Source organism: Thamnophis elegans, chromosome 8, assembly GCF_009769535.1.
Source record: "Thamnophis elegans isolate rThaEle1 chromosome 8, rThaEle1.pri, whole genome shotgun sequence".
In the NCBI taxonomy this organism is placed as follows: Eukaryota; Metazoa; Chordata; class Lepidosauria; order Squamata; family Colubridae; genus Thamnophis; species Thamnophis elegans.
Genome location: NC_045548.1, coordinates 61,312,445 through 61,336,206, shown reverse-complemented (window position 1 = coordinate 61,336,206; position 23,762 = coordinate 61,312,445). Strand labels below are relative to the sequence as shown.

At 35.8% G+C, this 23,762-nt stretch overlaps 1 protein-coding gene across 1 annotated transcript in view; it reads left to right on the top strand.

The window, feature by feature from the left end:
• CSMD3 (CUB and Sushi multiple domains 3) overlaps nt 1–23,762 on the top strand; it is a 791,530-nt gene that overhangs the window by 354,548 nt on the left and 413,220 nt on the right. Inside the window, 1 exon segment of the mRNA XM_032222292.1 lies at nt 13,737–13,877. Coding sequence (XP_032078183.1) covers nt 13,737–13,877 — 141 coding nt within the window.

The window sequence follows — 23,762 nt, the reverse complement described above, 5'->3', positions numbered from 1 at the left end:
TCTCAACATTGAAATGAACTTAATTCATGCAATGTCTCCCTTCTCCTTCAGTACAAGGTGATAGGCCCTGGTCTGCTTCCATCTCTCCCCCCAATGGCAGCCACATTTTCAAAACCAAATCCCTCCCGATCAGTGACAAAAATTTCCCATTGTCCTTAAGGTAAAGAGTCTCCTGCACATGCAGGCCAATCATTTCCGGCTCTAGGGGGCCGGAGCTTACTCTGTTGTGTGGTGCTAGGGATTCGAACTGCTGAACTGTTGACCTTCTGATCGACAAGCTCAGCATCTTAGCCACTGTGCCATTGCATTCCTATTGTCCCTACTAAACATCAGTGGGAGGTACTGAGCATCTTGGGACACTCTAGTGTCACCAGATCCCAGCTAAGAGCTCCTCCATACATTCATACAAACAAACTACAAGATATATTACTGGAGTATCCCCCATTCATATTCACAACTTTACTCATTGTTGCTCACCCAGTTACAGGTATCCTACTATGCCATTCCCACTAGCCAGTAGAGGGCTTTCTACCCAGCCCGATTCCTCCTCCTCCTCTCATCCCAAAGTGAGAGAGCAGGCTGAACCAGAGTAGGCCTCAAGCCTGAACCAAACTAGGGTCTTATGTTGACAGGTTTTGCTGATTACTTTAATCATACTAATATAGGGTGTCATATCTTAGGGTGTCAAGAGAAGGAGAGAGTGTGTCTCTGAGATCAGTGCCCTCCACCTGTTGACATTGAAGGGGTAGGAGACCCAGGGAGATAAAGAGTGGAATCAGATATTGGTTAGAATGAACAAACGGTCCCATTGGGTGGGGCCAGAAGGAAGGAAACCAGATCAAGTGGACCACAAACCTGGTCCAAGGGAGCAGTTGAGACAAAACTCAAGTGTTAGATTCTGCTTCTTTCTTTGTTCCTCAGTCTTATTAGAGAATAATCATACTGTCTTTACTATTTGTAGTGTTGCCTGAGAATTATCATTCTCAGAGGATGTTTACCGTGCATGTGGCTTGGGTTTAAAACTCAAGGCAATTATTTTTCTATTTTTTTTAAGTGTTATATGGATATGTCAAGAGAAACATAAAAGTAAGTTGAATTGGAGTTACTTAAGAAGAAGTGGGCTATAAAACATGATAAGGTTAAGAATGAGTATTGAATGAATGTGGATTGAATTTAGAAAGTGAAGAAGCATGTGAATGAGGGAAAAATGATGATCAAATAGTAAAATAAATATCGAGAAGATGAATGACCGTGCCAAGAAGAAAAATGGAGAGAGTCATAACTGGATAACTTGATGAGATCCTTGAAAAGGATGAAGTAGGATGTTTAAATAGCAAAAGGCAATTTTGCTGTGTGTGTGTGTGTGTGTATAGAGCAAGAGAGAAAGAGAAATAGAAAACACATATATTTGAAAACAGAACAGTATAGAGAACGATAAATAAAGGCCAGAAATGAGACCATTTTGAGACTAGTTTGCTAAGAGACCAGCTGGAAGCCAGGATAATGTGAGTTCTAGTACCGCTTCAGGCATGAAGGTCAGCTGGGTGATTTTGGATCAATCCCATTCTCTCAGCCCAAGTGACCTAACGGGTTGTTATTGTGTGAAAAATAGGAGGAGAAGGAGGAGACGAAGTATTGTGTGACTTCACTGCCTTGGTTATTTATTAAAATAATAAAAGGGAGGCATAAAATGAATTAATGCATTAAAATGTGTTTATTTTTTGTTTTAAATTCATTAAATTTATTTATTATTTTTTATCCCTTTTCTATGTTTGCCTAAAGGTACCAAGCTAAAATAATAATAATCAGGAGACCGTGAGTTCTAGTCCCGTCTTAGGCACAAAGCCAATGGATGACCTTGACCCCTTCCCTTCTCTCTCAGCCCGCTTACATTATTCAGTTTTTTTTTTGGGGGGGGGGTTGCATTTTACTGAAAAATCATGTTGGGTGTTTCTAATTTTAAAAAAATGTAATAGTTTTACATGTGCCATTCCATAATGACCACTTAAAAACAGAACTATATGTCTGAACCTCCCCAAACTATTATTTTTATTATTATATCTTTCTCAGATAGGCACTTCATTAAGTAAGTTCTTCAGTAGAGATCGAGATGCTAACATATCCCATTTTTACTCCTATTTTGGGGTTCCGTGATCCTTCCTTTTAGCACTGTGGATCAATTACCTCTCCTGAAATCTCTCTTCCCTCTCTATATACTGTACATCCCAGTTCCTTTAAAGTTTTATTTATTTTATTTAGTTTGTCAAACATGTACAAGATAACAAGGACATGGATAAAGAAAATGAGTACAAATAAATGGGGACAGTAGGACAGGGACAGTAGGCACCCTGGTGCATTTATGCAAGCCCCCTTTGCAGACCATTAGGAATGGAGTGAGGTCCACAATAGACTGTTAAAGGTTAAAGTTATGAGGGTTAGAGGATATAACAACGGAGTCAGGAACAGCATTCCAGGTGTTGACCACTCTGTTGCTGAAGTTGTATTTTCTGCAAACGAATTTGGAGTGGTTAACCTTGAGTTTGTATTGATTGTTTGCCCATGTATTATTGAGATTGAAGCTGAAGTAGTAGTTGACAGGTAGGATGTTGTAGCAGACAATTTTGTGTACTATGCTTAGAGTCAGACAGTAGGTGGCGTAATTCCAGGTTGTCCAAGCCCAAAATTCGAGCCTGGTAGCATAAGGGATTCTATTGCGAGCAGAGGAGTGGAGTACTTTTCTCATGAAATACCTCTGGACCTGCTCAATGGTATTAATGTCCAATATACAGTGTGGATTCCAGGCAGATCTGCTGCATTTGAGAATTGGTCTGGCAAAGTTGCAGGATCTAGGAATTGTATTCCACCATAGAAAGATAGAGAATATTTGTAGCTCAGGATTGAAATTTGGGAGGTCCCTGGCTGGTGTTTATTTATTTATTTATTTTGCTGATGTTTCATTACCCAGCTAGGTAATATCATCCGTGCAGAAGTGAATTGCTTTGCAGAGCAAATCTCACTCCCTTACCCCACTCCCCTCTAGCATGTATATTACATAGTTAGGTAATCAAATGTTTGCAAGAAAACAACCAAGCTCAGAGAGCACTAAGGACCCCACTTTTTATAGGATAACCTCACTTTTTTCTTCTGAACCTCTCCGCTGAACTATTTTAACAATTTTCTTAAAATGAACCTAGAATTGATACAATGTTCTGTGTGGTAGCTGACTTAATGCTTAATAAATAATGTATAGTGATTGTTTCCCATATTTTGGAAACCTTTGTTCTATTAATGTATTTTAAAAAACTGTTTAGCACAATATTATACAAATAAGCCTTTTTCACATTATAGCTGTCTATAGTTTGGGGTTTTTTTTTTGTTTTTTTTGGTAGGGGCAGGGGCTGATTATTTATGTACTCTTTTTATTCATTTAAGGCTTAATTTGCCTTTAATGAATTCCACTAACTACAATTTTAAATATTTACTCAGTTTTTAAACACTACTGTTGATGGTCCATATAGCTTACTCCCAAGTAAGTCAATATGAGCATCTTGAGAGTACCTATTTCAGAAGTGGGATTCACTTACCTTCCCTACCAGTTCGCAAATGTGAGCACACTCATCTGTGCATGTGCACCACCTTCTGGGCATGTGCAATGCTCACACATTACATCAGGATGGGTGGGTGGAGCCTTCCCTAGCAGCTACTACTGGTTCGCCTGAACTGGAGAGAACCAGCTGAATCCTACCTCTGATCTATTTGTTCTGATTCATTACTGCATTATTTTTCTTCTTTCATGAGACAAATAGCAATGTCCATTCAATACTTAAATCCCAAGTTTATTTTATGTCTACTCCTAGATTTTAGTTGCCTTAAAATATGTCCCCTCTAGAATTAAGGCATATTAGATCAGCAAATAATCTACCAGGAGATAGAGAGAGATATCATTCCTCTTTTCCAGTAATTGTGTAATCAAATAAAAGTGCTCTGAACTTCTCAGCAACAAATGAAACTTTTGAGTGGATTGGATAATGCAGTTAACTAAAAGCAGATTTATGTTCATTCCAAGATTTCAGCCGAGATGGATGAAACCAAAACATTCAGGTTTCTTTCTGCCCTTGCTCCCCGGAGTGTGTTTAAATAGATTAATTTGCAGATCAGATGTTTTGGATTTAATCTAAGCTATTCAATGCTGATTTGATTTAAATAAAGCTTTCTCTAGAGAGATTAACTCATCCTAAGATTGATCTCTATTAGATACATGCTTATGACATGAAAGTGAGGCCTGAGTTTGAAAACTGGAGGGGAATCCGTGCTCAGAATGATAAAAGTGTAGCGTTTGGCAAATGAAAACCTGGCGCATGCATGCACACCAGGGGTGGGTTCCTGCCAGTTCTAACCTCTTCTATAGAAGAGGTTTCACAAATCTATAGTGCCGTTTAGAACAAGTTCCGGCTCCTTCCGCCTGCCTGTCCGCACATCATCAAGATGAAGAGTGAGAGGAGAAATTCTGGGAGTTGAAGTCCACAAGTCTTAAAGCTGTCAAGTTTGAAAACCCCTGGGGTTTTCTTTTTCTAAAGGGTTAGGGGTGCAAGGGTCTTGTAACTTGATAGCTTTAAGACTTGCACATTTCAATGCCTGATTTCCAGAGCCAACATGACTGGAGGAGGAATTCTGGGAGTTGAAGTTCACAAGTCTTAAAGATGTCAAGTTTGAACACCCCTGGGTTTTTTTTTCTAAAGGGTTAGGTGTGCAAGGGTCTTGTAACTTGACAGCTTTAAGACTTGCGTGCTTCAAATGCCAGAATTTCTGAGCCAACATTTTGGTTGCTAAGCAAGAACGTTGTTAAGTGAGTTTCACCACATTTTACAAGTTGGCCACACCCACCCAGTCACATGGCCGACAAGCCACTCCCACAAAGTAGGCCACATCTACAGAAGAGGTTCCAATTTTTTTTGAAACCCACCACTGATGTACACCCACACAAACACCCACTCATACACAGATATTTTACACTTATATATATATATGTACACACACACACACACACACACACACAAACACACACACACACACACACACACACACACACATATATATATATATATATATATATATATATGTGTGTGTGTCTGTGTGTCTGTGTCTGTGTGTGTGTGTGTGTGTGTGTGTGTGTGTGTGTGTGTGTGTGTACATTGCCTGGGAGGCAATGGAGCACAGGTTCGATTCCCAAACTTGGGTATGGCTAGCTGATGAGAGCTAAATAGCTTGAAATAGATCTATACCAGTTTCCCTTTATTTATTTATCAGCATAAATATAACAAATGTAACAAAAAGGCAACAGTAAAAAATATTGGGTTTCTGTCTGGATGGTCTCTTGTGACGAGCCTAATGACAGAGAGTGGAAGTGTGACCTTCCTCCCATACTTGGGCATACCAGGGGTTGTGACTTTAAGTGTTGCATATTCAATATGCAAATACCAGCTGCGACCTGATTGGTTGGTCGTTTTGACAGTTGGTCTGAGTGCTAGTATAAATACCCTGACAGTTGCAGGGAACGTTTGAATCGCTTGTCACCTGTGTTATAATAAAGATCTGTCTTGCACATGGCTCCTGCGTGTCAATTCCCTCACAACAACAACCCACACGTTACAATACTGGCGACGAGGATGGGATTGATATGCGATTCCCGCAGAGCCTAACAACATCAGCCAACGTGAACGCAGGAAAAAATTTTCTTTCCTACATTGAGGGCCTGTCAGGGCCGCCGCTATGGCCAGCAAGCGACATCAACAGCAGCCTCCGGTTGTAGCCAACCTCAGTAAGCTCCAGGCGCGGCCTCCATCCGTCCGAGGGACGGGCTTCCTACGCTTAACCTCGACTGGAGCCGCCGCCGCTACTCAGGGACGAGCTATGGACCGTGATGGCTAAACTGCGCCAGCTGTGCCTGCCTGCCTGCCTGCCACCAGCTGTTCCTACGGCACTCCAACCGCCTCATTCCAACCGCTGCGTTCAACAACAGCCTCGTTCTCCAAGCTTCCACCTAGCACTACCGGCTACGTTCTCTCAGCCTGTATAAAGCCTCTCCAACACTAGCACACTCACAACATACACCAGACTGTCCTCTACACCATGAGCCTCCTTCCGCTGCAAAGGCCACCGCTTGCTTCTTGAACCAACGAGAGCTACAACACAACGAGATCCTCCCTGCTGCAAAGATTCCAAAGGACCTGTTTTTTTTTCCTGGTTCTAAAATTTAGCTACGAAGGACTCACCACCATCTTGAAACAGCAGAACTGGGGGGAAGGAGAGAGATTGAATATGCAAATACCAGCTGCGACGTGATAGGCTGGTCATTTGGTCTTTAGAACTGGGGGGAAGGAGTGTTGCATATTCAATATGCAAATACCAGCTGCGACCTGATTGGTTGGTCGTTTTGACAGTTGGTCTGAGTGCTAGTATAAATACCCTGACAGTTGCAGGGAACGTTTGAATCGCTTGTCACCTGTGCTATAATAAAGATCTGTCTTGCACATGGCTCCTGCGTGTCAATTCCCTCACAACAACAGCCCACACGTTACAATATTAAGTATATACCTCCCACCCTGGCTGGCTGATAAGGAGTCGTTCTCTGTAGCTCAAATGGTTAACTCCCTGCCTGGGAGGCAATGGAGCACAGGTTCGATTCCAGCTGATGAGAGCTAAATAGCTTGAAATAGATCTATACTAGTCTCCCTTTATTTATTTATCAGCAATATATATATATATATATATATATATATATATATATATATATATATATATATATATATATATACATATACATACATACATACATACATACATACATACATACATACATACACATACACATACACATACATACATACATATATATATACACATACACATACACATATATGTATATGTATATGTATATATACATATGTGCACACACACACACACCCATGTCTGAGACAGAATGACTTGTCAGTTATTATAAGAGGAAATTTATTGTTTCATAGTGTTTTGCTATTTAAAACAGTGGCAGTCTTCTTTTTTCCCCCCCGTTTGTTTCTGGTATATTGCTTCTGAACTACACTGGCAGGCTGATAAATCAGATCACCAACCATACATAATTTAGTTCAGTAGGTAGCTGGCTTGCTGCATAGAATACAAATATGCTTCCAACAACATTTTTTTTCTTCTTCTTTTCCCTGCCTATTGTTAGAGGAAGTGTTTTTTATGTTGCTGGAAAATGGGAATCAGACCTGAATCGGACTAGTGAAACAGGTTTTGGTCATTTAACCGCAAGAGACTTGCTTGTAGGGGAGGGAGAAGGTTATAGGTAATACTTGAGGTGAAAGAAATTGTATGCCAAGATAAAGCAGGGAGAAAGAAGAAATTGATCAGCAGTCTTAAAAACAGGGAAACGGTTGAAGAGGACATAAAAAGGGAACACTAGAAGAATTTCTAACTCTTCTTCTGTATTCAGCTGCTCCTTGGTGTCAAAGGTGATGAGGTGCTGAGTTGCTCTGCAGCAAATGCATACTGGACCAGATTTTAAATGTGTCCAGTATGAAAGATTTGCCTCAATTTTTCCTATAGGTCCAGTAAGCTATGAGGTGATATGCCATCAGTTAACTTTATGAATAGCATTTGAATGTGTGTGCTAAATGAAAATATTGTTGAAAGATAGTTTCCTGGATTTCTATGATTATTTGGGCTGACAGAACATTTCCAGGATTAGGTGACTATTAAAATGTGCCTTGAATGAAGACATTGTGAGAACAATAGATGAAGGAACGTAGAGAATCACATGTAGGAATTTATCCATATTCCACAGAGCTTGTGGGAGTTATTTCAGATTTCAAATATTAATAGAATTGCAAGAGAAAATTGATACACAGGGAACACATTAAGCACCTTTGCCTGTTTATTGTTTTTCTTCATCAGTCTGGACATTATATGAAATATGAACTATTAATACAGATGTATTTTAAAAAATAGGATAACATTATGTCTTCAAAGAATACTTGACATGCTTCTATGGCTGCACTGCAAATGTATTTTAATAATAAGCAACAGCTTCTTAAATTGTTTGGAAAATAAATTGACTTGAAAAGAAAACATAAGTATATAATTGGGATAAACAAATATTTCATGCCAGAAATCTTTGTAAATCCTGTCACTTTGCAATATCACTTCAGTAGAAATAATCTCAAAGAAATCAACTATAGAAATCAGAAGTCTTACTGTTTAGACCAATATTATTGTGTGCCGAATGAAGATAATTTGCATTACTACCCAATCTATCACATTAAAAAAATATCCTGATGGGCAGACTAAGATATAAACGAGTATTAAGAATAAAATTGTTCTACCCATCCATGCTTGCACCTCTGTTCAACCCCATCTAGGGTTAACTGAAAGTCTTTGTGTACTAATATTTCATTTGGTATAAAATAAATTTTCCACTTAATGTTTATACTGCATCATTTTGAGATTAAAGATAAAATTTCAAGATATGAAACATTTCAGACAAAGCTTTTTCTATAGCTTTTTTGCTTTTAATTTTGAGTGCAAAGAGATTGAATGGGTTTCAACACACATAAGCCAGAGATGCTTAACAGTACCATTTTATTAGCATTTACCTAAAAGAAAGCCTCAATGAATTCTGTAAGGCTATTTATTTAATAAATATGGATAAAATGAGTAAAAGTTCAGTTGGAAGAAATAAATGTATTTGTAGATCTTTCAAAATATCCAAGCTTTTGAATAATGGAACTACTATGCTTTCTTCAATAATTATGGCAATCTCTCCCATGACTGATAAACAATGGCATAAAAAAAGAATACCAATTCATGTTACATGACATGAGATGAGTAATTGATAGTTGATTCTATTTCTTTATTTTTAAATTTTCAATTGTATTATTTTTATATTTAATTGTATGAGTTATTTAATACTGTATGTTCAAAGAAATATGGGGATAAATCGAGGAAAATTAGGCATATTGGTGGCTAATTAAGTCATAAAGAGAGCTATATTCAATATATTCTCCAAAGTACCTGAGGACAGGATAAGAAGCAATCGATGGAAACTAATCAAGGAGAGAATCAACCTAGAACTAAGAAGAAATTTCATGTTACTTAGAACGGTTGACCAGTGGAACAACTTGCTTTCAGCAGTTGTAAATGGTCCAACACTGGAAGTTTTAAAGAAAAGGTTGGGCACTATTTGTCTGAAATGATATAACTCTTAAATAGGGGTTTGGACTAGAAGACCTCTAAGGTCCTTTCCAACTCTGTTATTCTATTCTATTCCTATTCTATTCTATTCTATTCTATTCTATTCCATTCCATTCCATTCCATTCCATTCATTCCCTTCCCTTCCCTTCCATTCCATTCCACTCCACTCCACTCCACTCCACTCCACTCCACTTTACTCTATTCATATAAGATAATGTAGTATGCCTTTTAGAAAAATTGACAATCAGAAGAGTTTGATAGTGGAAACAATTATTCAGCAGAAAAGGTAGATAGGCTTCCACTCATTGCATGCACTCAAGCAGAGGCTATAGAATCACGTCGGTAGAATATTTTAGTTTGGATTCATGCTCTGAAAGAGGGCTGGACTCAATGGTTAAAATAGCCCTTTCCAAATGTATGAACCTTTGATTCAATGTGCCTGATTAATACTTTAATAACTAACAAAGGATTAATTAATATTGTATGTAAAATATGAATAAAATTCATAATGTTATAAGTATAATCTTTATTGTCATTGTACTTAAATACAATGAAATTGGTACTGTGCATTTAAATAATCATCATGCATCAGCCCCAGAAATTGTAAAGAACCGTGTATTCACATCAAATTGCATCACTTCTATAGGAAATTGTGTATTTATTCCTTTTGAGCCTAAAATACCACTTTCTAATATCAACATTTGATCCCATTCTTGGTCTACTATTTACAGTTAATTAACAGGGACTTTTTCTTCTTAAGACCTGGGCACGTGTTTTGACATATTTTGATTTCTCTTTTGTATTAAGAAAAATCTAGAAGTTTTGCGCTCATTCTAAGCTAGTCTGCTTTTTAAAAGAAAATATTTTAGTTTTGTTTACTAAATTAGGGAGAAATGATATTCCCATTCCAGAATCATGTGCCATCAAGTCAAATCAGGTCTTGAAGTCTCATGACTATAACAAAACCAAGAGGTCATGTGGCCAGATTTTGCTAAAAAATGTGGGATTGTTATTTTTGGGAGGAAGTTTTGAATGGGTAGTGTAGAAGCTGACTACCTATGGGACATCACTGCTGCTATTATCAAGGAACCTTATTTTTGCAATAAGAATAAACTTTTGATAGACAGTGATAATATACGTATCCAACAACTAATCAAGGAGAGAAGGAAATTAATCAAGGAGAGGAGCAACCTAGAACTAAGAATAAATTTCCTGATAGTTAGAACAGTTAGCAATAGCAATAGCAGTTAGACTTATATACCGCTTCATAGGGCTTTCAGCCCTCTCTAAGCGGTTAGCGAGTCAGCATATTGCCCCCACAGTCTGGGTCCTCATTTCACCCACCTCGGAAGGATGGAAGGCTGAGTCAACCTTGAGCCGGTGAGATTTGAACCGCTGAACTGCAGATAACAGTCAGCTGAAATGGCCTGCAGTACTGCACCCTAACCACTGCGCCACCTCGGTTAATCAGTGGGATGACTTGTCTCCAGAAGTTTTGAATGCTTCAAAATTGAAAGTTTTTAAGAAACAGTTGGACAACCATTAGTCTGAAATTCTATAACCCCTAAGCAGGAGGTGGCCTGGAAGACCTCAAAAGGTCCCTTCCAACTCTCTTATTCTATTCTATTCTATTCTATTCTTATGTTGTGCTATGCTATGCTACAGCATACCTTACCATACCATACCGTACCGTACCGTACCATGCCATGCCATGCCATGCCATACCATACCATACCATACCATACCATACCATACCATACCATACCATACCATACCATACCATACCATACCATACTATACTATACTATCTCCATTTGGCATAAATAAGATCCAGAAAGAGTCTGATAGAAAACATAGCTACCTAAAAGTTATTATTAACTATTAATGTAGCTACCTTTCTTAATTTGGTCTCATGCAATTTTAAAGCCATAGAGGCTAATAATCCTAAAAATATGCTGCTGTGCATTATGCTCAGTGAATTACTGCTTTGTCAACATCTGATAAATAGTAGATTTATTGGATGAATCTTAGTTCTAGTATTGTTGCAGACAGGGATGTACAAATCTTTTCCCACTGTTTAGCATTTTATTTATTAAATAGGCTTTGATCACCTGGCATCTTATTTTCTATCGCTATTCTGCTACCACTGTAGAGATACTCATGGAATCAACAGCCTTTCATTTAGAAACTGTTTGTAGTCACAACATCACTGAAAAAATGACTTATGACTGGTCCTTGCACTTATGACCATTGAAGCATCCCCATGGTCATGTGATCAAAATTTTGGTGCTAGACAATCAGCATGCATTTACAACAATTGCATCCTGGTACTGTGTGATTTCACTTGCGACCTTCCCATTGATTTCTGATGAGCAAAGTCATTGGGGGAAGTGTTTCACTTAATAATGATGGTAATTTGCTTAACAATTATACAAATTGTATAATTGAGAATTATAGAAATAATAAAAAATTGAATATTTAGAAAAGACAATCAACTTCATGACACAGATCTACAGTTACTTTGATGTCTTGGAAAAATGATTGCTGAGATCCCACAACTTTCAGATTTTATGAAGGCCCATTTCCCTTTCTCCCAAAAGCTTACAATTAGGATATGCGAATAACTCTATTTGCTTGATTATATCCTTTCATTTCTTTAGAAATTCAGGAAAAGGTATGTGTGGATATATCCTCACCCCTATATGACACAAGGGGAATCTTGAATTATGATAAATAAATAAATGAGGAAAGAAAGAAAGAAAGAAAGAAAGAAAGAAAGAAAGAAAGAAAGAAAGACAGAAAGAAAGTTTTCATGGCAGAGAATAGACTTGAACTTGAACCAAAGGTGCTTTTTTCAAGAGGCAACTGTACTTTCTGGTTTTTTTTTGAAGATGTTTCATTTCTCATCCAAGAACCTTCTTAAGCTCTGACTGGATGATGGAGAATGGAAGGATTTCTATTCCTTGCAGACAGCTGGTAATTTGCATCCATTTAAACCATCCGTTGAAACACTTGGAGGTTAATCTGTATCCTCTGGGTCACCTGAGTAGTGCTTCTGGTTCCTGAAGTCTGCAATTTCTTTTCCCCTTTGGAAATCCATTCCTGGAGATTAAGAAAATTCCTGGATGAGAAGCGAAAACATCTTCAAAGAAAAACCAGAAAGTCCAGTTGCCTCTTGAAAAAAACACCTTTGGGACAACCATGACCTGGATGACAGAGAATCTCCATAGACAACAAATATAGGCTTAACTATTCTTCTGACCTCTGTACTAAACAGCCGGCTCATAAGAAGTCTAAGTGTTTGGTCGAATTTGGGCAGTTATGTGTGTTGTAACAGGGTTTGGGTGAATATTCAGAAAAGACTCAGTTCTTGACTTCTGCTACCCAGACCTTGTACATCCTGACAGATCTGATAAGTATAAATAAGTGGAGGAAGGTGGTCTCTAGTAGTTTCCAAACATCACCCGAGAATCTCCAGAGACACTTGAACTTCTTACACTCCAGGTCCAACTTCCTAACTGTTGTGTCATGGAGGCTGTCATGCTATTTTTTGCTATTGTCTCCTGCACCTGATTTTGATAGTCAATTTAGTACTGATTTTAGGGAAATCTTAGACATTGTGTTGTACTAATCAAACCCATCCTTGGACCTGGAAAGTCAGTGAGTAACTTTCCTTCAGTCTCTTGGTTTGTTGTTGTTGTTGTTGTTTTTTGGTGGAGTTCCTCGTGCTTTGTAAGCTTGATTGTTTGCATTTAGACATTCCATTACTCAACTTGGAACCATAATCAGTTGTGATGCAAACTGGATGTTATCTTTGCAAGCAAACAATCAAGTTCAGAGAGCACCAAGGACTTCACAGTTCAACTCTGAGCTACAAATTTTCTTTTCTATTGAAGAGTTGCTTCTGTGAAGACAAAATTGGAGCACTGTGTATACTGCCTTGAGCACCTGGATGAAAATCTAATAAATAAATCTAATACTTAAAGAGTCATCATGTTTTGTAGTTATTAATAGACTTTCCCCCCCTTCAAGTCAGACTTGAATAAATCCATGCATGCACTTTTAATTTATCCAGCCTTTTAAATGCAAATTACATATCTCTACTATGTAAAGTCCTTCTATTTCTGTGTCCCGATGAATTCTGAAAGTTCTGAGCAAGGATAATGACTATGATGAAGATGACATATTATAATTTATAAAGCTTTATCTCAATATTGGGAGTCAATTTATAATTCTTTAGCATAAGTCCTTTATTTAACACTTCTTTCCTAAAGAATAGAAAAGGCCTATCTTGCCATTCTTTCTCGTCATTCCAATTTAGAGAAGTGCAAAATTATACTAAATAATGCACAATAGTTTCCTATTTTGTTTTTATGGGTACACGTCTTTTCTGGAGCCTTTTGAAGAAGTTAGTGGCCTTGGTGACTAACTAGGGATTTCTGATCCCGTTAAATATGTTTGTCTTATTTGTCTTTTTCTCATTCAGGTTATCTGGAATGAATATCCCACCTCCAGTTATCAGCAACAAAAACTGGCTAAGACTTCATTTTGTAACAGACAGCAACCACCGATATCGCGGATTTAGCGCCCCTTATCAAGGTATATTTAATGAAAACCATTTTTCCTCCTTCTCTCAGACTTAAAAATGGAAGTGGGGGCTGGGGTGCAAACAAATATACCACTCATTAAAAAAGGAGAAAAAAACCTTATCTGTAAGTTCAGACATGCAGAAACTGGCATTCTCTATGAGTAGAACAAAACTGCATTCAATGCTAAGGTTTACTTGCCCTGCAAATACTGCAAATTTAAGAGTGACTTGGATTAGAAATATGCAGTTTATACTGTGCTATACCTTTAAGCATAGTTATCCTGCTATGGTTAATGCTTATTTGTGTACAGCTAGTCCCTGACTTACAGCAGTTCATTTAGTGACTATTCAAAGTTACAGCTGCACTGAAAAAAAAATTACACTGTTCTTCGCAGTTACAATCTTTGCACAATCAAAATTCAGATGCATGGCAACTGGCTCACGTTTATTGACCATTGCTGTGTCCCAAGATCATGTGATCCCTTTTTGCGACCTTCTGATGAAGAAAGTCGATGAGGAATCTAGATTCATTTAACAACTAGGTTACAAAATTTAACAACTGTGGTGATTCACTGAACAACTGAAGCAAGAAAGGTCTCTTAACAAATTGCCTCACTTCACAACAGAAATTTTGGACTCAGTTGTGGTTGTAAGTCAAGGGCTACCTGTAATTGCAGCATTATTAAGTAGAGTTCTTTTGTTGAATAGAATACATTTCATTGCCCACAGTAGCTTTTTACTTGTTTACTAACCAGTTTTTTTTATTTATTATCTTCTATTAAATATGAATAAATTTGCATGAAAAGAAAAAAAAAATTGTTTAAAGGCTGCCACAACAATTTTGCCAGTTTTTTTGGGAGCTTGAAACACATCAAAATATTTGAAATATTCTGATCTGGATGCAAAAAAAGCCTGTTCAGATGTGAAAGGATTAAAAAGAAAATCTATTTTAGGCTTCAATGGGAATTAGCTTGAATTCAAACAGTCTGACTACCGCCAGGGAGTACATCAAGCAGTGTTATTTCTTTTTTTTTTTTTTCCCCTAAGTTTCCTACCCCATTATTTTTACTTGTTTAAAAAAATTGGTAAATTACAATTTAGGGTTTTGTAAAACATGAACTTCAGGAAAAGTTACTTATTTCTGATGGAATGTAATGACGGGGCTTTAAATCTGTTCAAAACTTCAAAATAGCTGTAGCTTTATATGAGGATAAGTCACCTTCACAAGTACTTTGCAAAATCCCCTAACCAACTTGAATACTATAAAAGTAACTTTTCTCATATGGTATTGGATATCTGCAAAATAAAACCATAGAGAAATGCAAGTTCCAATAAATATACGTGAATGTCATCATTTGTCCCTTGATAGCATTTGGAATTGAAGTGGAAAAGTTAACAACATAAATTATGACTTTATTATATATTTGTCTTTAAGTTGCATTCCCTACTAAATGCATTTTAAAATGACAGTTGTATACATGCTTAATTCGACTGAACTCAGAATTACTGTTAAATCTGTAGAATTTGATTATTAAAGTAGAGCAAAATGAAAATGTACACTCATAGAAAGTGAAATGTTTTTAAAAAGTGTCAGAATTTTATATGGAAAAATTCAGGAGCCATACATTTAGTTACATCACATCTTAAACAGGAAAAAAGAACAAATATACTTTTAAAAAATAACTATTAATTTTTATTTTTTTTATTTTTTTATGTTGTACATATTTTGACCGCGGCCAACATCACCAAAAGGATTCCTGCTTAGTGGGACTTTGCTTTCTTCATTCCTGCAAATATTATAGCTTTCAGAATCTACTGTGCAATAGTTCAACAACTTTTCAGAGCAGTATTGAGGTGTTGAATATGAGGTGATTCTTTTAAAAAAATAACATTTCTAATGGATCCATCACAACTGCCACAGAGCTATGGAATTAATATGAAGTAAATTAAAGACTAAATTAATGGGCCTGAACAGAAACAGGGATATGATGAATTTTGTTGTAAGGTAGTCGTCAACTTACAATTGAATCCAAAATGTCTGTTGGTTAAGCAAGACAGTTGTTAAGTGAGTCCCCCCCATTTTCTTGCCACAGTTGTTAAGTGAATCACTGCAGTTGTTTAGTTAGTAACATGGTTGTTAAGTGAATCTGGCTTTCCCATTGAGTTTCCTTGTCAGAAGGTTGTAAAGGGGGGATCACATCACCCAGGGACACTGCAACCTTTGTAAATACATGCCAGTTGCCAAGCATCCAAATTTTGATTGTGTGACCATGGGGAATGCTGCAATGATTGTAGGTGTGAAAAACAGTCCTAGGTCACTTTTTTCAGTGCGATTTTAACAGTCACCAAATGGTTGTAAGTCAAGGACTATCTTTACATAAGGTTGCTGATTTGTCACCTCATAGGAAAATTGAAGACCTTTATTTCCTTCAGTTGGCAAGCTGATGATTGCAAGTCTTTATTTTCAATATAAAGTTATAATATATAAAAAACAATATGAATGTATTTTTTTTATTTCAGTGGACACGTTCTTTTGTACTTCAGGATGAGACAATAGTCAGCAATGCAACTCCTAGTATAAATTAGTTTAATTAGTAGAATCATTACTCGTGTCCTAGCTAACTGATCAGTAGAAGAATAACCTAAATTATTGGAATTCAAAATTAACATTTTATATTTGCTTTAGTATTATACTGAATGAAAATATAACTGTCCTGCTAATTATAGAAGCATTCTAACTATTCTTCCAAGTTTTCTAAATATTATATAGAAATACTATAAGTTTAAAATATACCAATTAATGATTTTAGAAATAATTAAGTTTTCTATATAAAGTGACCCATTTATATATAAAACATTAATAATATTTTTATTATTACATATTGTAATCAGCTACTGAGTATCACATCCATAAATAGCTTTGCTATTACTTATATGTTAACACTTGTACAACATTCATTTTTTCAGAAATATTTTAGAATTTAGATGATCGGGGCTAATGTTGTGTATTCTTTCCTGTATTTGCACACTTTATGGCCGTATATTTTGTATTTACCTAGCCATAGACAGCTATACCATTGATTTCACCTATTATTCAATTTCTTCTTTATTCACTCACTTTCATGATCCCCTTCTTAGAGAATGCTTCCATATATGGGGAGAAGCATTTTCAGAAACTGAAAATAATCCAGTTATTGTTCTAGATTATACATCTATTCTACATTCATTCTCTCATGTTGTCTCTATTGGGGGAAGTGGTTAATTTTTGTTTAAGCAAAATAGAATTATACTATAAAACAAAAGGGAAAACAACTTACTGTAAATTAAACTGTGTGGAAAACATGTAAAATGCACAGATGAAAGAGCAAATAAAATCCTTATAACCAAATGGGATCAGAAGAAAGCAAAATAACATTGATTTCAGAGTTTACAAAGCGATCATGTCCTGGAGCTAAAATATTTCAAATCATACAAAACTGATCTTTTAAAATAGATAGTTTAAGTAGGATTTAGCAATACTGAACTTAGTTACAGCACATTTGTAAATGTATGTATGGTATTTTTATTTTCCCGAAGAAGAATAGTGAGTCTATTATGGCATCTTAAATCTTCAAAACCATTTGAAAGGGCATAGCATTTCAAGCATTTTTCCAGCCCAGATTTTTCTCCCTTTATTATTTTGGTGATGTTATAATAAACTATATTAGGCATATTCTGCAGTGTTGGATATTTTCTGAAACAAAATGTGGTTATTGCAGCATCTTCTCTGCAGCTTTGTTGGTAGACTTCATATTTGGCTTCATTCCCTTTGCACCATGAAGGTTAATTCACCAGCTGGGAATGAGATTATGAATAGTCCACATTTGCTTGGGAAATCAAAGTCTTGCCACATGTCATTCTGCTGATTTAAATCCATTTTATTTTATTTTATTTTTTTACTCTCTCTACCTTCTTTTTTATCCTTAAGACAATGAGCTTCTGTTAGCTTCTGCTTTCTCATAAATTTTCTATCTCTTGCCTCTCTGTTGTATCACAATGTTGCTACCTTCTTACTGAATAATTGTGTCTTATGAATTAGAGAGAGTATAAATTTAGCTTCACAGTAAACATCATGTTGGGTGGGACTACAATGAAAATGTAAGGAGAAGGGAAACAAAAATATGTGTGTAAGTTGAAGAACTAGCATTTTAAGTTTTCCCTTGGCAAGCACAAACCGGTAAATAGTCTCTATAATGGTGATGAAAGGCCATGCAATGTAAGGAATTAAAATATGAATTGCTGCCTTTTTACACTGAGGCCCTGATATCTATAAAATAGGAAATAAATAATTCATTCACAGTAGCTTTTTTCTTGTTATAAGACTATTTTTTTCTTGCTATATTATTTTAACATCTAAAGACAGACCACAATCTATACAAAAAAAAAAAAAAAGATATCTCCCAGAATTCAAAGACACTTTCCTTAGATCACAAAAATTGACTCTTTTAAATTATTAAAATAATAGAAAAGGATCATAATATCATCCCATAAATTAGTGCTATATATGAATGAAATATTAAGTTACAGGCAATAGGATCCAATGAAACAAGATGACAGAATTTCTATTCTGGATAGATGGATGGATGGGTGGGTGGGTGGATGGATGATTGAATGGGTGGATTGATGAACAGATAATATTTATTTACTTTTCCTTGTATATAAGCACATACACACACAAACACACACAGAGAGAAAGTGTGTGTGTGTGTGTGTGTGTGTGTGTGTGTGTGTGTGTGTGTGTTTAATCTGTAGATATCTACCCATAGATCTATAAGATTAAGCAAACTGACTATGGAAGTAGTATATTTGATTACATAACTAAAATGCATTGGTAGGGCCTATTGGTTCATGTCAATGTATACCAAAATATATGCCTAAATAAATAGATAGTATCCAAATATTATTGGGAGTATTTTTCAGAATTTGAACAAGCTTTAAAAGAAGAGAAATTCAAAAGAGGTGTGAGAGCCTATTGGCTAGTGAGCAAGTTAAGGATATGGCATTCCAAATAGATAATCCATCATTGCAATAACTGGGTAGAAGGAAGTAGTGATAGGGAAAAAGCAAGAAAAACTAACCCACTGACTCTTCCTTCAGTTCTTATTTGGATCTAGAAGGGTGAGTCTTATAATGAAACAGCAGCTTTCCATCCTCTACCTTTACATGTCAACGACTGGAGTAATATTTAATTAGTTATATCATACAAACTGCACTAGAACCTACTACACATTAAGGATGGGCTGTTCACACTGCAGATTCTAGGTCACGAGTGTCAAACTCAAGGGTCTCAAAATCGGCTGTCTGAGGCAACCTTTTCACTGTAACCAGTTGAGTAAAGCATGCTTTGAAATCTATGGGAATTTTGTCTAGGTGGACACTCTCAATTTGGAATCATACATTTTCTTACCTTGTGTTCAGTATCAAATCAATGTATCCAATAGAAGAAAATATATGTAGCTCAGGGTTGAACTGTGGAGTCCTTGGTGCTTTCTGAGCTTGGTTATTTGCTTGCAGACTTTTAATTACCCAACAAAGTAACATCATCAGTGCTAGTAGGCAAACAGGGAGAAAACTCCATACTCATTAGCAGTGATAATATTACTTGCTCAGTTAATGAAACATCTGCAACCAAAGAATCAAGGTCAGGGACCATCAAGGTCTCCATAATCAATATATGTTGAAAAATTATGGCATTAAGATTACCCTTAATATAATTATCCTTAGCAATCAACCAATCAGCAACACACCATGCCTGCCATATAATTATAAGATTAAAGCAGTTGTCTTATCTTTTTTTAATTACCTGTTAATGAAACAGGGGAGGTAAAGATTATTTTTTAATAAGTCCCCCTCAAAAAAAAGTATGGAAATGACAATACCCACAATGAAAAACAGAATTGAAAAACTGTAACAAATAACAGATTAAAGAGTTATTTGGTGGTGCTTGAGTTTCAGTAGGCAAGATTATTGGCCATAACTCGGATGAGGTAGAAATTTGTTCAGTTGGAAGTTTGGACAATTCCAACTATCATTCTGACAGAGTTGAACACTTTTATTACTGTAGTTGATAACTTTCTACTGCAGAATGCTCCAAGCAGCTTATAAATAATACAAAAAGGAAGTAAAATCAAACAATAATAAAAAAGTTATAGCACAAACCAGACTAATAATAATAATTCTGCCTGCACGTGACCAAGCCTTAAGAAACAAAGGCATATAAATCCAGAACTTTAAGATGGCAACAGGCAGCATCTGTTTACCATCTCTGCAAAGAAGTTGAAGAAACCTTGGTCTACCTGGTTAGTTGCTACAAGAAGATCACACAGACTGACTATAAACAGCAACATGATAAAGCAGCAACAAAATGCAGTGGAATATTTGCAAGATATATAACTTGCCTACAAGCAAGAATGAATGAGTCCACAAAATAGACAAAGTAATAGAAAGTAAAGGGGTCAAAGTGTTCTGGGACAATTGAAAAGAGAAGCAATTGCCACAATATGCCTCAAGACTTATCACCTGTTGTTAAGAAAGACAAAAAAGTTTGGATAGTGGATCTGGGATACTGCTCCAGAACCAGCTGATTCCCTCTTCTCATTTGGTGGCCAAAGTTTTTGAATTTCATCTTTAATATCTATCATTCCAAAGAACAGACAGGGTTGATTTCCTTTAAGAATATAGGCATATACAGGCGGAGGAGCCAACATCACGACGATACGGACGTGCGGTCTCGATGTTTCAAGACTGCAGCTGATATTTTTGCTTCTGGGTGGTCCAATCAGACCTAAACTGTCCCAAAGAGATGGTGAACAGGAAGAATACTTCTTGCTGACCTCAGGAACATCGCAAAGTCCCTGATTGATGCAAGAGAAGTTCTTCAAGCTGGCGACAAAAAATACAGCCAAGGCTGACGAAGTCGGGGCAGCTCCAAAATGGAAAGATATGGAAAGAGAAAGTGTTTCCAGCTGGTGAAGAACTTTTACTCTTTTAAAAGGAGACTGTCTATAAAAAACTTAAAATTAATTTAAATTGTAGAACAGAAAAATCAAGCAGTGGAATTAAATTTGGTATGGTTTTGGACAGTGGTTATCTTACTTTTTAAATGTTATCTTCATGGATAGAATTTATGCAAGTCTTTTAAAATGAATGGGTTAAGTTTTCTTCTATTTTTTCTTTTTATTCTCTGTAACCTATAGTCTAAAATTTTCCTCTTTCATTACTGTGGGTGTTCTTCTAACCCATTTAAAAATTGGACTCTTTTTTATAACTTGAAATACAAAAAAAGATACAAAAAGAAATAAGGAAATTTTCAACAATAACACTGCTACTCGGAGGTTGGAAGGTTTGTATATTGGAAATGGAACACTTTTTTTCTTCACTGATTGTTTTGGCTTGGCACTACAAAGTCTCACTACTTGGTTATAAAGAGTGATAAGAAGGGAAGCATACATATGTCCCTTTGTCCCCATATATCTCTAACCAGAGAAAAGTGAAAACAAAATGTCTTTGTGAATCTATGTTTAATTTTATTAACCTTCCAAGCTAGAGCAGCTGTGGTTGTTAGCTAGAGATAATGGCACAATTTCAAAAGCAAACAGAAATTTTAAGCTTGCAAAAGATATTTTCAGAAGTACAGAAATTATCAAATACATATGAGAGGATAGAGAAGAAGCTGGAAGACTTAGAGCAAAATACAATGAAGAAGTTGAAGATGTTTATCAAATGGAAAACGTGGTGGTTAAAATCCAAAAAAATCAAAGTGGAAAATGAATATAAAGAGATTAAATTTGCTGATATTTATGGTGATTGATTTGTCTCTGAAAATGGAAAGAGTGGAATACTGAAAGAGGAATTAAATGGAAGGTAAATTTATCCCAGTGGGCAAGATACAGAAGAAGAAAAAAACCAAAGAATCTATGGATATAAAGAGATAAGTTTTATTAGCAATAACATTGATAACACTACTGATAATCAAAGATAAGCTGACTAAGGAAACAGAAGAAGGGCATCTTATAAGCAAGGAGATACTAAGAGGAGTCCATACAAAGTTGATCAAGGAGATGATTAGAGGACTGGCACTACAAATGGCAGAAGATATGAGACTGTTTTGCTATTGGAAAGATACTGGTTGATAGATGGAAGAATATAATTTAAAACTAGTTAAATTTAGTGAAATTTATTGATAATAGATATAGTTTAAATAAATAATTGATAATGTTACTAATGTATACAATGTGTAGTGTTGTGATGAGTATAATTGGATATGAATATTGAATGGTACCCATGTAAGGAAGATTAGAAATCCCTTTGGATTATAAATAAAGGTTAATTAAAAAAAAGAACCAAGTTAGATACAGTTAAAGTTTTGATTATTAGGGGGAAAATGTTATGATACAGGATATAGTCAAATAAAGGAGGGATAAGAATAACAACGTATACATAGATATGGGTATAACATAAGGAAACTGGGTGTAAATTTTAAACAGTGATTTGGAAAGGAGGAATAGAAAACTTTGTTATTAAATATTATGGATGTTTAGCTAGAATAGGACATAAGGATTTAGTGTTAGTGGAGGATTTTAGAAATAGTAATTGAAAGTCAGTATGTGGTTATGTATTAAAATTTTGGTATATTTTATGATGAAGGATGCTTAAACAATTATAGTCAAATGAAAATGGAGATATGATGATGGTGACATGTATAAATATTTGAGTTAAAATGCTTGAGTTAATATGAATTATGTTTGTTGACTGTGGAAGAGAAAGTCTTTTTGTAACCAACTGATACACTTTTTACAGCATGTAAAGAAGGATGTTATGTTTATTTTAAATTAAAAATAAAATATTTATTTTTTAAAAAAGAATATAGGCATATACCTGTATATAATATATGTAACTAATCATACAATAATGTAATATGTAACATATGCAGAAATCCTTTATACATTTACACCACTTTCATTATGAGCTCTGAGAGATTAACAAAAACAATTGCCATGTTTCCCCAAAAATAAGACAGCGTCATATTTTTTTTGAAGCTTGAAATAAGCACGTTGCCTTATTTTAGGGGAGGTCTTATTATTTTGGAGGTGCAGGAGGCGATGAGCGTGGTCACCTCATGGATGCTGCTGTGTTGCAATATTTTCAGGGGAGGCTTATTTTAGCACATGCATTCAAAAGCCTGATTGGGCTTATTATCCGAGGAAGTCTTATTTTCGGAGAAATGGGGGTAAACATATACATTTTCCCATTAAGTTATACAGTAGTTCCTCCCTTCCTCTTTGTAAATATGTAAATTCTTCATCAGAAGGAAGCAAAATTGTCTAGGAAATGGGATAATGCAAGAAGTGATAATTTTGTAATTCTGGTATGGTCTTCCAAAAATATTCTTTCCTTTATCATTGCCAACTTGAGCTTATTTAATGCTTTTAGTATTTAAAAACATTTGAAAGCATATCATTACCATAACTTGCAGATCTGTAAAAAAAGTATACAGTCTTGTATGCAAAATATCGATGGTCAAATTTGCTTCCTTGAACTTTTGAAAGTCACTGCTAAACTCAGGTAATGAACTAATGCAGAAAGCAGATTCATATTTTTCTGAGCTACCTAAGAGATCAATTTCAATCCACAAGGAAGCTTAAGCAGGTTTTTCCATGGTTAATGCTTGTTACAGTAAGGAATGCTAGTAAATGTTGAATGGCAATTTGTGTGTACAATGGAGTAAGCGTGTTATTATCTATATCAATAGGAAGCCTATTTGAAAGTCCATCTTCATTCTGGTACAGGCATTCATATGCTAATAGATTGAAAAAAAAATAGTGGCCAAAGCTGTACAATGAATAAAAAGCTTCCAGTTTTGTATATTAATAATTATAATAATCT